We start from the raw sequence: 14,370 nt of genomic DNA, 5'->3' as shown, positions 1-14,370 counted from the left end.
GAGAGGAAGAAATTAATATTTTGTGGTAAATGATAAGTAGAACATACAAGGAAGAAAGGGTGCCCAATGCATGAAGAGAAAGTGTGATGGTATCATTGTATAAAGGTAAAGAGAGACATTTAAGACTGTAAGAACTATAGAGGGATACAGTTAATGTCACACATAATAACAATTTGAGAGAGAACTGTAGAGCAAAGTTAAGGAAAGAGACATCGATAGGAGAAGAACAGTTTGGGTTAATGCCAGGAAGGAGGAGAACGGATGCCTTATTTGCGAAGAGATAGCTGATAAAAAAATACAGCGGGAGGCAAAAATAGTTACATTTGATATTTATAGATCTTGAGAAGGCGTACGATACAGTTCCTAGACAAAAGCTATGGAGATGTATGGGAAATAAATGGGTTTCTGAGAAGTACGGGCTCGTGAAAAATATGTATTAGGGTGCATACACCAAAGTAAAGACTGCTGTCGGATTGACCGAAAGTTTTTTAGTAACGGTTGCTTTGCATCAAGACTCTTCACTGAGTCCTTACCTGTTTAATATTATTATGGATGTACTGACAAAAAAAGTAAGAGAGGGGACTCCTTGGACAATACACTTTGCTAATGATATCGTCTTAGTAGAGGAGAACAAAGAAATGTTGGAAGAAGAAGAAAAAAAATTACACAATACTGTATTATTTTCTAATACACTAGTCAACATTAACAAGGGAGAATATTTAAACTCGACATTAACCAGGTAATGTCAATATATCGTAAGACATTAACATTACATTTCTGTTAAAGTCAACATTATCCGGGTAATGTCGAGGTTATCCATTTTCTAAGTTTAGCCGGTTTAGTTAGTTTAGTTTTAACATGTATATATACCGTAAACAATTTTTAAAAAATATTACTAAAATTTTGTTAATTTGTCAATTTGTTTAATTTGTTTGCCAATTTGTAACGTTCCAACGAACATTCATTGGACGTCAATCTATGACGTGCCAACGAATATTCATCGGGTGCCAATTTGTAACCCTTCGAGGCTTAATTTGTAACATCCCAACGTTGAGCTGCTGTTGTCAACTTGTAACCGCAAACCTTGGTTTGCTGCTACAACCCGACTAACATCACCAACAACGTTGGAGCGACAAATCGTTTCCCGTTGGGACCAATTTTTAACGTCATAACCCCTAATGTATCAATTGCAAAATTGCTACATTAGACGTTATACGAAACACTCCCTGGCTAGCTCACTCAGGACGTGAATATGGCCTGCTCTGGAGCAACACACGCAAACAAGTAAAAAGAAGAAACAATACACAGTTAAATTAACACATGTTTATTAAAATATTAAAAAAAATGACGGAAAAATACATGTTTAAATATGATATTGAATTTAAATAAAAATTATTCGACTTCTTGCTACAGTGTTACATTATAGTAAAGAAAAATGTTTGTCGCCAAATCCTAGGTTTTATCCTGGTCTTTTCTGCTATGGTTGTTAGCAAGCCATGTTGTTAGCTGTGGATTTTCTTGCCCCGGAGTCAACTCTCCTATCGGAATGATAGTGCCATTCTCAGGCCGGTTGGTCTTCTGGATGTTAATAGAATTTGACCCGCACTTGAGAAATGTATCCCGGAGGTTGACGAAAATGAAGAAAAACACACCTTGCTTCAGAAAATGGTGAAACCAAAATGAGAGACCTTGCTTGGGGGATGAATAGGTGACCAATCAAATTTAACAAAATAATATTAATAATAATAATAATTTTGTAATACTAATACTTTTAAATACTTTTTTTAGATATGTAAACTACAGGGATTCCAAACTAACCAGACTGTTAAAAGACGCCCTCTGCGGCAATTCTAAAACAGTGATGATTGCTCACGTCTCTCCAAGCGCTGGCCAGAAAGAAGAATCGAGGAACACTCTTATCTACGCCGATAGAGCCAACAACATTACGACAAAAATTGAACGAAACGTTTTTGATGTTTCTTACCATGTGACTCAATATCAAACTGTGATAACTGAACTTAGAGATGAGATATCCCGATTACAGCACAAAATGAAAGAAGAACGTCCGAGGTCGGCTGATGTGAAGAAGTTAAATGCCGAGGAAAGAAGAAATGAGGTAATAAACAAATAAGTATTTTAAATAAGTACTAATCTTAAGCACTTTCATATATTTCGGAATTTTGGAGACTGATTGCAAATGTAAAATTTTATTTTAGAAGACAAATTTTGCCTTTGGTCGGTGGTAAAAAACTAATGTTTGGTTTTTGGCTTAGATGGTTTAGGTGGTAAAATTATTCTACGCTATAGTATAATCGCTATCTAATGAAGGGATTTCGTTTGCATGGAGTTTTCTGTTGAAGGAAGCGTCTTGATCTGTAATTGTAGTTTGTTTATTTTTTGTGTTTGTTTCTATGCTAGAGAGATTGGTAAACCTTATGATGATATGATTTGTAGTTTAGGGGTCATGGACAACTTATTCTGTTGTGATTCTAATTGAATAGTGATGTAAGAAAGTTTGAAAAGTGTAGTGAGATATTATAATATTAAAGATTCATAAAAAATCCCAAATGAATAATTACTAAATTACGTAAATTGTGTTACCCATTTTTATTGGGACAATTAAAAACTAGAGCACAGGTATAACACATGTGTGTATTGTTTCATAATACTTTTGCTAAAAATCTAACCTTGAAGACTTAGCATTTTTATGCTGAGTGCATTTTATGCACTTTATCATCGTTGGTCTAATAACCGATATTATGTTATAAATGTAGAAATAACACAGGCAATTCAGTTCAGGATATTACTAGTTCGTTAGTCAATCATATTAGTTCATGTATTTCAGATGTAACTATAGTTACCCGTGTAATCAATACGCTATTCCGTGTGTATGTATATAAGTAACCAATAAACGAGATACATTACAGTTTAATATATTAATCAACCTCTCCGTTGAATACCTATCCAGATATGTCTCCAAAAGCATATTTCTATTTATTTGGTATTATATGTTCCAACTTTTGGTTGTTCCAACAGGTTTGAAAATCAATATTAGTAAAACCAAATCCATGAGAATAAATGCAAGGAACAACACGCTATTTACTATCGACAATATGCAGATTGAAAATGTGGAAAACTTTACGTATCTTGGAAGTGTCATAACAGAAAACGGAGGTACAGAAGACGATATTCGTATGAGGATACGAAAAGCTCAACAAGCTTTCAGCACGCTCAACTCTGTTTGGAGATCTGGCGAGTATACTACAAGGACAAAGATCCAAATATTCCGATCAAATGTCATGTCTGTTCTACTCTACGGATGTGAAACCTGGAAAGTGACAAACACCCTCACAGACAAACTACAGGTTTTTGTTAACAAATGTCTACGAAGAATTGTTCGTATATTCTGGCCTAAACCATCAGAAACGACGATCTGCTACACCTGACCGAACAAAAGAGGGTACAAAATGAAATTAAGTCCAGAAAGTGGGGTTGGATCGGTCACACACTCCGAAAAAATAGTTGCAGTATCGCAAAGACTGCCCTAGAGTGGAATCCCCAAGGGAAAAGAAAAAGAGGTCGCCCAGTACAAACTTGGAGAAGATTCATCATGGACGAGATAAGAGGCCAAGGAAAGTATTGGAATGAGGTGAAGGCCTTAGCGCAAAATAGAACCCGGTGGCGCGTTTTCACTGAAGCTCTATGCTCCACTTAGGAGTTCAAGAACCTTATATATATATATATATATATATATATATATATATATATATATGTTCCAACTATTTCATATTATAAAAGAGCGGAGAAAAAGACTGAATGATAGTTGTGGCATATTATGAGATTGTGCTTTTAAGGTTTTATCTCTCCCAACAATTCTACTACAGCCCAAATTGAGCCTTGGTCTCGTCTAAACTATGCTTCCAACCTTGCCGGTGTCTCGCCAATCTACTTCCAGTTCTTACGTCTTAAAAATCTTACGCTGTCGCTACCACTTCATCCTTCCACTTTTTCTGTCGCCCTTTGGTTTTAATTTTGTTCCTATATTTTCCTATCTAGGGATCTTTTTGAGCATCTTTCAGGCTCCATTCTCACTACATGACCAGCCTATTAAAGTCTCTGAAGTTTAAGGAATTCTAAGATCGTTAGAGTTCTTTTTTGTACCTGGATCTCTATACTCCGTTTTGGTTGATAGATGCAAATTTCTTTCTTAGGACTTTTCTTTCTCAGATTTGATAGTTCGTTTGGTCTAAACGGTAAAATATGAATATTAGCGTTTATAGTTAATAGCAAAATAAAGTTAGAAGAAAATGTGCATAACTCGCAACAAAGGAAAAAATGTATAATAAAATATGTGCATAAGATTCAAGACAACCTTATATACGTCTTTTTGACTATTGGTCGTCTTCAGTACGGTGTAGCCAAGTTAGAAAAAGGGTATGTTAACTTGGAACGGATCACTACAGAAGCAATGCGACCAATTTATGGAAATAATGTTAGAAGACTCTAAGGATTCAAGAGCAACAACTAACACATCCACGGAGGTAGCTAAGCTACCTGAGGAAAGGAATGCCAAACGTTTAAAACGTTTCAAACAACAAGACAAGTAGGTATCAGTACCCATTCCAGGGAAAGATTTAATATATAAAATAAATTTTCAATCGAAGTACCAGCTAAATAAACAAAAAACAATTTAAAAAAATATAATCCACCTTTACAGTCGCAATGACAGAGCAGAGTTGCCAACTGACAAATAACTTTGTCGACTGAAGTGAGGCATAGAAATTTATACGTTTCATGTCTGCCACATAAAACAGACTGGAGTCAAATACAAGAATTAAAACTAAAATAAATGAACAATAAAAATGAAAAATAAAGATTAAATGCGATATTTAGTTGATTGAAGAGTTGAATGAAGAATTGGACGCCAACCATTTTTAGAACCAAATAGTAAAATGAAAGATAAAGTTAATAAATGAATAAAATCAAAAGAAATTAAAATAAAATAATTATTAGAAGAAAAATAAGTAATATGTGACGTTTATAACGTTACCATATCTTTTACCTCTCAACACATGACTCTCAAATATTTTATGGAAGTTACGTGTTCTATTATTTATCCCTTGGCATACAAATGTAAATTTGTAGAGAGATTAAATAAACTAAACAAAAATTTGTCTTAAAAACATCAGAAAAATATTAAAAACACACGTCAGAAAACATATCAGCAAATTATCGACAAAAAAAACTATAAAACTTGACCTATATAACCATAAGTTGCAGGTAAATGTTATACATTCAATAAAAGAGTTCAGAAGAATTATTATATGATCTTTCACAATAAAATTCAAATATTTTATATCGTCGTTACTCAAAAACAAAATAATAAGTCACAAAAAATATTGTTGATTAAATTTTCAATCAAGCATGAATTAGAAAAAAAAACAAACAAACATTAAGCATTGTTTATTCATACTCAAAAATTTTTATTAATAAAAACATATTAATAAAAAACATAATGACACATACTGTCATTAAAAATTAAAATCATTAAACTTTAAAAGAGATTGCAGTCATTTCTATAATTTAAATACACTCAATACAGAAATTACTTATATCAACCTCTCTAAAATATCTCTCAAAAAACTAAAAGTCAAATGAATCTTTTACTACAATCTAAACGAAAATCATTGGCCATTGTTCTGTTTTACTTAAATTATCGGTACAAAATTATTATGTTACATTTAGTAACATACCCAAAAAAAAATAAAAATAAACTATCAACATAAAACTAAGTTACTATTCCTAACAAAAAAAAAATTATCATTAGAGATCAATAGTCGTGGCAATAAATGAATTGCCAGAGGTACTCTATACATAGACCAAAAGGATCTCTTACTATCGCAATTAATTAACACCGAACAGTAAACGACTTACCACAAGTTAATACCACATTAGTGAGTTTCTCTAGATGGTAACAACAAATATGTATGTCTGAATGCCTATTGACATTTAAATATTAACTGGCAACTTAACTAGAAAAAACACATTATGTTATCATCACCGGAGATTTTAATGCAAAAATAGGGCGGCGAATACCAGGCGACTCAGACTACATAGGAAACTTCGGTCTAGGCAACAGAAACACCAGAGGAGAGACATTAGCAAATTTCATAAGAACCGAAAAAATGTTTTGCCTGAACACGTTCTATAAAAAACAAATACAAAGAAAGTGGACATGGCGTAGCCCGAACGGCCAGGTTAAGAATGAAATAGATTTTATCCTTTCCAGTGATAGATCAATATGTAAAAACATCGAGGTGCTGAACAAATTTAATACTGGCAGTGACCATAGACTAGTTCGTGCCGATATACATATTAACGTAAAGAGAGAAAGACGAAAACTATTAACAACAAACCCTTTACCGACGGCAGACATCCTAGCCAGTAATAAAGAGAAATATCAAGAGGAATTAGCACGGAAACTAGTAGCAAATACCTTTGAGCACAAGAATATAGATGAACTAGCTGAGAAAATAACTACAGACATACAAACAGTCACTAAGAAACTTTGTTGCAGAATAAGAAAACAAAAAGAAGCTAAACTAAAACCCGAGACTCTAGAACAGATAGAGAAAAGAAGAAGAACGAACAGAGATAACCCGGACTATAAAGCGCTCAACAGAAGTGTTAAGAAAAATATTCGAAAAGACCTCAGAGCTTATAGAACAAACCAGATTCTTGAAACCATAGAGAACAATAAGAACATGAAAGTACTAAAAACATGTAAATCCGCTGGCAGGAATAAAATCATAAAGATAAAAGACGACCGTGGAACAGTGTGCTCGCATAAGGAAGAGATCGTTAGATAAATCCGAAAATTTTATGAGAAGCTGTATACTTCTACTATTCCAAACCCCAGTATACCAACAAAACATATCTTAAATGTGGGCTCAGAGGATCTCCCTGAAATAATAACATCAGAAATTAGAGCCGCCCTAAAACAAATGAAAAATGGGAAAACACCAGGAGAAGATAAAATTACTTCAGAGATGCTAAAAATGGGAGGCACTGCATTAGAAGAGGCAATGAGAGCATTACTGAATAAATGCCTATTGGAAGGACAAATACCAAAAGCATGGAAAAATGCGGAAGTCATTCTACTCCATAAAAAAGGAGACGCCGCAAATATAGAAAACTACCGACCAATAAGCTTGTTGTCACACCTTTACAAACTACTAACTCGAATAATAACAAATAGATTGACAGCTAAGCTAGATGCATACCAACCGGTGGAGCAAGCAGGCTTTCGTAAGGGTTTTAGCACTATCGATCACTTGCAAACAATCCGGACAGTTATTGAAAAAACAATAGGGTACAACATACCACTACATCTGGCATTTGTCGACTATCATAAAGCATTCGACAGTATCGAGAAATGGGCTTTCTTAACAGCACTGGACGACGCCAGAGTAGATTCAAGATATGCTGCCCTCCTTAAGAATATATACGATGATGCTACTTTTCACGTAAAAATAGATGATGATCTGGAAACTATGAAAATAGACCTTGGCAAAGGCGTGAGACAGGGTGACACCATCTCACCCAAGTTATTTACTCTGGCATTAGAAAATGTCTTCAAAAAACTAAATTGGGTCGAAAAGGGATTAAAAATAGATGGAGTATATCTTAACCATTTGCGTTTCGCAGACGACATAGTACTAATAAGCACAGATATCCATGAACTAAAATCAATGCTACAAGATTTAAATCACAAATCAAATCAAATAGGATTAAAAATGAATCTCGACAAAACAAAGATATTAAGCAACAGCCTAGAAAACATCACGATAGATAACATCAATGTAGAAAAGGTAGAACAATATATATATCTAGAACATGCAATTAAAAACGAAAAGGAAAATCAAACCCTAGAAATTAAAAGAAGGGCACAATTATCATGGGCTGCTTTTGGGAAGTTGAGCTTCATTTTAAAAGACAGAAAAATCCCAATGCACTTAAAACGAAAAACCTATGACACTTATATACTACCAGTTGCAACTTATGGATTGGAAACTATGGCAATAACAAGAAAAATGGCAAAACAATTAAGAGTAACTCAACGGGCCATGGAGAGGGCCATGTTAAATATAAGCCTCAGAGACAAAATTCCTAACACCGAAATACGTCGAAGAACTAAAGTAACCGACATCATGGAAAAAATAGCGACATTGAGATGGCAATGGGTAGCACATGTAGCAAGACAAGACACCAACAGATGGTCTTATAAAGTGACATTCTGGAGACCTCGAGAAACAAAAAGAAGCGTAGGAAGACCCAAAAAGAGATGGATAGACGATATAACAGCTGTAGCTGGAAAGCAGTGGATGAGAATTGCAAAAGATAGGGAAGCGTGGAAACAATTGGAGGAGGCCTATGTCCAACAATGGATGAATGAAGGCTGAAGAAGAAGAAGAAGAACTGACAACTAAAATGATATTTTGGCTTTTTAAAAATTTAGCCTAAGCTAATTAATTTTTGGAAAGGGGATATGTACTTTAGTTCGAAATATTTGTTTCAATAAGAAAACAATACGCTTAAAAACGGTTTTACCTAAAAACCAATAAAATTTTAAGAGGGATTATATATAATTAGTACTTGAATGGAGTAGTTTAAAAGAAAACGTATTTGTTTATGGAATATTATAGCCCCAAACATAATTTATTACTAAAAAGATCTTTAAGAACAAGGGTCTGTAACAGAAACAATTAGCATGCCACAGTGTCACGCATCTGAAACTCACGCTTCTACACTCACGTGGAGAACAAGGTTTATCTTCGTCAAAAAGTGTCTGAATGTATTATTTGATTTCTCCAGTTTGTCTTCTGTTCCTATAATTATTTCGTTATTAATATTTCTTAATATTATTTATTGCCTCTTTCTGTGTCTACCTGTCAGTTTTTCACTTTTATAAGGACATTATAGACACTTTTCACTTACATATCATGAAAATTTATAGTACAGATATCGTTTTGTTGTGCTTATTTATTATACGTTTTTATATTTTATTATTATTTTATTGTTGCTTCAGGTCCAGCAACTTCGAGAACAAATAGTGGAGACATTTAAGACACAAATGAAATTAAGACGAAAATTAATGGAAATTGATTCACATCTTCTAAGTTTAGGCATGGAATCAGAAAGGCAACATATGATCATATCCCATTGGGAGTCGAGAAATAATAAATTATATAAAAATAGCCTTAACGAATCCAGAGCCAGAACACAACAAAGCATGAGGTAATTCAAACCTTTTAACATTATTTTCTTTATAATTTGAATATATTTTTGAATTTGTAGTAAAAATCAGAATGATTAAATTACTTAATTTATTAATCTTATTTCAGAGTAATTATTAAAAACATAATTTCACAAAATGGTGGATGGGGGTCAAAAAAATTTGGAGCATCCGCCAACTATCAATAAAAAATAGTTAAATACAGGTATTTAACTATTCTTTTAATAAATTTGGTGATAACAAGATGCAATAAAACAAAATATGCAAAAGATTAAAGGGCATTTTTTTCTTATAAACAATAAATAAACAATGTAAGATCGGTATTTAATTTTAAATACTAAAGGTAAAGACCGGTAAATTATATGGAAAAGTGACACAATTTTACTGAAACAGCATAGGAAATCCTTTAAAATGAGGGTCTGTAGAAATATTTTTTTTAATTTGTTGCTTAATTATTGCAAAAATAGCTTCAAAAGTCATTTAATCATTTAAAATTTAAAAATAACTTACCTAAAAATGCACAAAAAACTTTGGTTTCGCGTGAGAATAACGACAATATTACAAAAAATTCAGCTTTAAAAATTTCATGTTTTGTACATGTACACCTAGACACTGATGATGGAATATGGATTCCGAAAACGTTTTGTCTTCATGACAGCCCGTTTGGGTTTTTTAATTGATATACCTTTTATAAAGGATTTTAACAAAAAATTTTGTGATACATGGTATACAGCCAGCTACAGGAACTTAGTTTCCTTGTGGATATTATTATGTTTTTGTTTTATGAAAATAAATGTTTTCTGACTATGAATATATAACAAAAATATACAGTGATGAGTGTCTTACCACCCGGCATAATAGCAGAAAGGATAGAATACAGATTAAGTTGTGAGATACTACGAGATAAGGTAGTTATTAGACGTGTCTATTTGACTTCAGTCATAATTATACGGATGACCTCGAAAATATTTTATTTTAATAATTTCTGATGTTAGAATAAATGATTAAATATATTAAGATATATTATAGTAAAAAACATTAATTAGTAGCGATTTTAAATTATAAATCTTTAAGTTTATTTAATAATAAAAATAACTCAAACTGAAATATTTGACTAAACTAAATATGTATGTTCAGTCCGAAAACATTTGTTGTATGTTTAGTTGGCGTAATAGTTAGAGACGTTGTCTATTGATAAGAAGACTGGGGTTCACTTCACACCAAGGGTAAAATTTTTGTTTTACTTAATCAAAAATAATAGAAAATATGATACATATTAGGTAACAAGTTTTCGAAAAACTCATTATTTACAATTTATTCTTATTCCAATTTTATAAAATAGAAATACAAAATATTTCAAATTCAATTCCAGTTTTACAGTCTTCAGTTGTGAATGGAAAATAATCCATTGAAGACTGTTTAATGTCAAATCCATCACTAAATTCTCAGTGTTAATATCAATTCCTCTGTACAGGTAATGATTTTCAAAACAATTGACGACATTGGAATGGATGCGCGCAAACAGCTACCTGCTTTATAGCTAACCAAATCATCAAGCCTTCAAGTTATCAAATAATAACACATCGAAAAGTGTTTTTTACGGTAAACAGAAACTTTTTATTGAAAAAACAATTCGTGAAAAGGATTTTAACGGTCGAGGAAAAAGTGCAAATTGTTGTCTGACATGTGAATGGATTATCAGACAACATGATTAAACAACAATTTGTAAATATGTTTCCAAATAGGCCGGCTCCAGCACGATCAACAATTCAGTCTATTATACGTAATTTTTTTACTTATGGATCCGTGTTCGACCCAAGAGGAGTTCGCAGACGAAGGGAGGTAAATCCAGATTTGGAACTAAGGGACACTTTGATTCGTGCAAGTATTGAGCAAAATCCTACCCAATCAACACCTCGTCTCGGAGAACAATGTGGAATTCCAAGATTTAGAGTAGGTGAAATTTTGTAAAGACATCGATACCGTCCCTATAAACTTCATAAATCCAACGAACAATTCCCTGGGGATCAATATAGACGTTTAGAATTTTGTCAAACTGCAATGGAAATGTCACATCAAGATAAACATTTTTTAGAGAACGTTTTGTTCACCGATGAATGTACGTTTTCATTGCATGGCCATCACAATTCAATCAATGCTAGGTATTGATCTCGAGGAAATCCTCGTCAGATTTATGTCGCTCGTACCCAGCGTCTTCGAAAAGTAAATGTTTGGGGAGGCATAATAGGGAATCATGTCATTGGTTCATTTTTTATAGACGGTATGTTGACTGGGCGGAAATACTTGGAACTTCTGCAAAAAGGAAATTGTCCCAGCCCTTTGTAATTTACCAATACCTTTCGATTCCATATGGTTTCAACACGATGCTTGTCCTGCACATAATTCTCGCATCGTCAGTGAATATCTCAGTGCGACTTTTCCTAATCGATTGATTAGTGGCCAAGGATATTTTTTTTTGTAGAATTTTTACTTATTTAAACATTCTTTAAAAGTTTTTACTTTATTTTCGAAAGTACGACGATACTGTTTTGTCAATAAGATTTTTTGTTTTAACTTTAGTTTTTGTTTAGTTTTGTTTAGTGATTCAAAGCAAAACGATCTTTGCATAATTTCAAATTATTAAAAAAAAAAAAAAAAAACCATATGTGGGTTTTGAACTTTAATCGTCTGCGATGTCTGTATCGCAATGTCGAATTCTTACCACTAATCCACGAAGGATTTATAATTATTTCGTGACAAGAGTGTATTAAACTCTTCAAATCATAGTAGAAATTATTCTTGGTTAATAATTTAAAACTTTAGATTAAATAATCACTATTAATTAAATTATTTTATTCACATTTTTGCTTTATTGTGGTCAATCAGTTTTTACTTTATGCGAAATTAAAAAATGGAAATACGTCACACATTCGACGTTACTCATAATAATTATGACCGAGGTGATTTAGCTCGAATCTAACGTCTAAAGATGTGAGACTCTCGATAGTGGTAATGTAATGTAGTATAAATTATAGGTTTTTCCGATTATTTCTCACCTCTACGAGTTTCATCTCTTTTTATTTCACAAGGTAACTGTATTTTCTATCTCTTACGTTAAAAAGCCGGGTGGTAAGACACTCATCACTGTATATAATTTCGCAATTGTTACTTATAAATATTATGGACCATGTGAGTCCTCGTTGACATCTCAGAAGCACAGGACAAGTATGCTTCCTAGACCATCTGGCTGGGCATGAAATGTCCACGTAGTTTTAATAAGTTCGAGAAGCCGCTGTTGAGCTACACAGCATTTTCTGACGACCTAGTGCGTGAGTCCACGTCGGTATCACGCGGCCGTATATAACTGTTATGTGTGGGTCCGTGTTAGCCTCTCGTGGTACTTAACCTGTTAATAAATAACTTTAACAATATAAAAACAAGTGCGGCAAATATGCACGTGAGCATTTGTACGATTGCTGTATACAGTAAAATTACTCCTTATCTGAAGTAGTTTAAAGGTAGCATTAGTGCTACCAACTTTTTTAAAAGCAGTGCTACCAACTTTACTATATAAAAGTCAATTTAAAAAAAATTTAAATTTCAGTAAACAAACCTGGATCTTTGGTACCCAGGGCTCGTTGACTTTTGCCAACATGATATTAGTGTTCAGCGAAATTTTATTCAATATTTGCCGAGTTAATTTTTTTTAAGTTCCACTCTGGACAATGTATTTTCCTTTTGCACAAATGCAATTTTTTATTTCTTCGTGATTGTAATAGATCACAAAATTTTCTGACGGTCTCACGACTCGAATGCACCAAACTACATCTCAATTATTCGTCTTAATGATCCGATTTTCGAATGTTCATTGCTTCATTTCCTCAACTACCAAGATCATTTCGTTTAGAACTTCTATGGACGCTATTGAGGCCGTGCGTACTTAAGTGTTAAACCAGCAATTGTTTTATGTTAAACATTGACATAATGAATAACTCAAAATATTAAAACATAATGCTTTTATATTTTCGATCATTTATATATCAAGGTATTTTTATCTATTAATGTGAATTAACCAGAATTTCCGAACAATATTTTTAACTTATTCGTTATTTCTTTATTTGTTTAAAATACGTTTGTTTTGACGTTTAGATTTTCACTTCGAAAATCGTTTTTAAATAAAATTTTGTATTATAAATTTAATAGTACCTAATTTACGTAAAAAGTTCTGAAAGTGATATTTTATGAGACGAGTAGGAAGTTTCCAGGGCGAGTCGTAGGCGAGTCCTGGAATCCTGCGAGTGGTCGTAAAATTACTTTTGAATCGTGTTACGTACAATATTTTTTCTGCGGCCGTTTTGTGTGTTAAAAAGAATATATGGATAAACTTCATTTATGAACTTTTATTAAACACTTTAAAGTTACTCTTGCTCCAAGGGCTTGATGGCTTCAAGATATTAGATTTTTCAATTAGATAGGCAAGAATAACTTCTTCATTTATAGTATGTATATTTTTATCATTGATCCATTTTTGAAATAAATCGTAGACGAATTCATAACTCATTCTTGACTTTACCGGCAATAATTCGTAAATAGTGGCTTCAGCAGTTTCCCTAATCTCATTCTGGAATCATTTCGGCTTCACTTTCACTGCTGATTTCCATTTCTTGGAATTGAAAAATAAAAAACTGAGCGAACACACGAATCTTAACACTAGAAGCATTTGTGCATACCTAGAAGCACCACCGACGGTCAAAATGACGGATATTAGAATTTTCTATTGCCAGCCGTTTTTGTATTCTTTTTTATTTGATAAAAACCTATATTGAGTTAATAACTAATAATAAAAGACATATTTAATATATTTAAATAAATTATTTAATTATTTAAGTACAATTTATGCAGTAGCAAAATTTTTCAATTTTGCTTGTACATGACCCACACACAAATTTTTTACATATATGACAAATTTCAAATGTTTTATTTTTGTTGCAATTCCCTGTTTGACACTGCTTACGTTTATTATTTGATGGTTTTTTTGTACCTCTTGGATTTGTATCCGTTGATGTTGTCCTGCC

General features: G+C 32.7%; 1 protein-coding gene across 1 annotated transcript in view; it reads left to right on the top strand.

Moving 5' to 3' along the window:
- LOC140436823 (kinesin-like protein KIF19) overlaps nt 1–14,370 on the top strand; it is a 234,969-nt gene that overhangs the window by 197,917 nt on the left and 22,682 nt on the right. The window contains exons 7-8 of the mRNA XM_072525950.1: nt 1,789–2,116; nt 9,089–9,297. Of these exons, the coding sequence (XP_072382051.1) occupies nt 1,789–2,116; nt 9,089–9,297 (537 nt within the window). The remainder of the gene's footprint in view (nt 1–1,788; nt 2,117–9,088; nt 9,298–14,370) is intronic.

This window comes from Diabrotica undecimpunctata, chromosome 3 (assembly GCF_040954645.1).
Source record: "Diabrotica undecimpunctata isolate CICGRU chromosome 3, icDiaUnde3, whole genome shotgun sequence".
Classification (NCBI taxonomy): Eukaryota; Metazoa; Arthropoda; class Insecta; order Coleoptera; family Chrysomelidae; genus Diabrotica; species Diabrotica undecimpunctata.
This window is presented reverse-complemented; position numbering and strand designations above follow the sequence as displayed.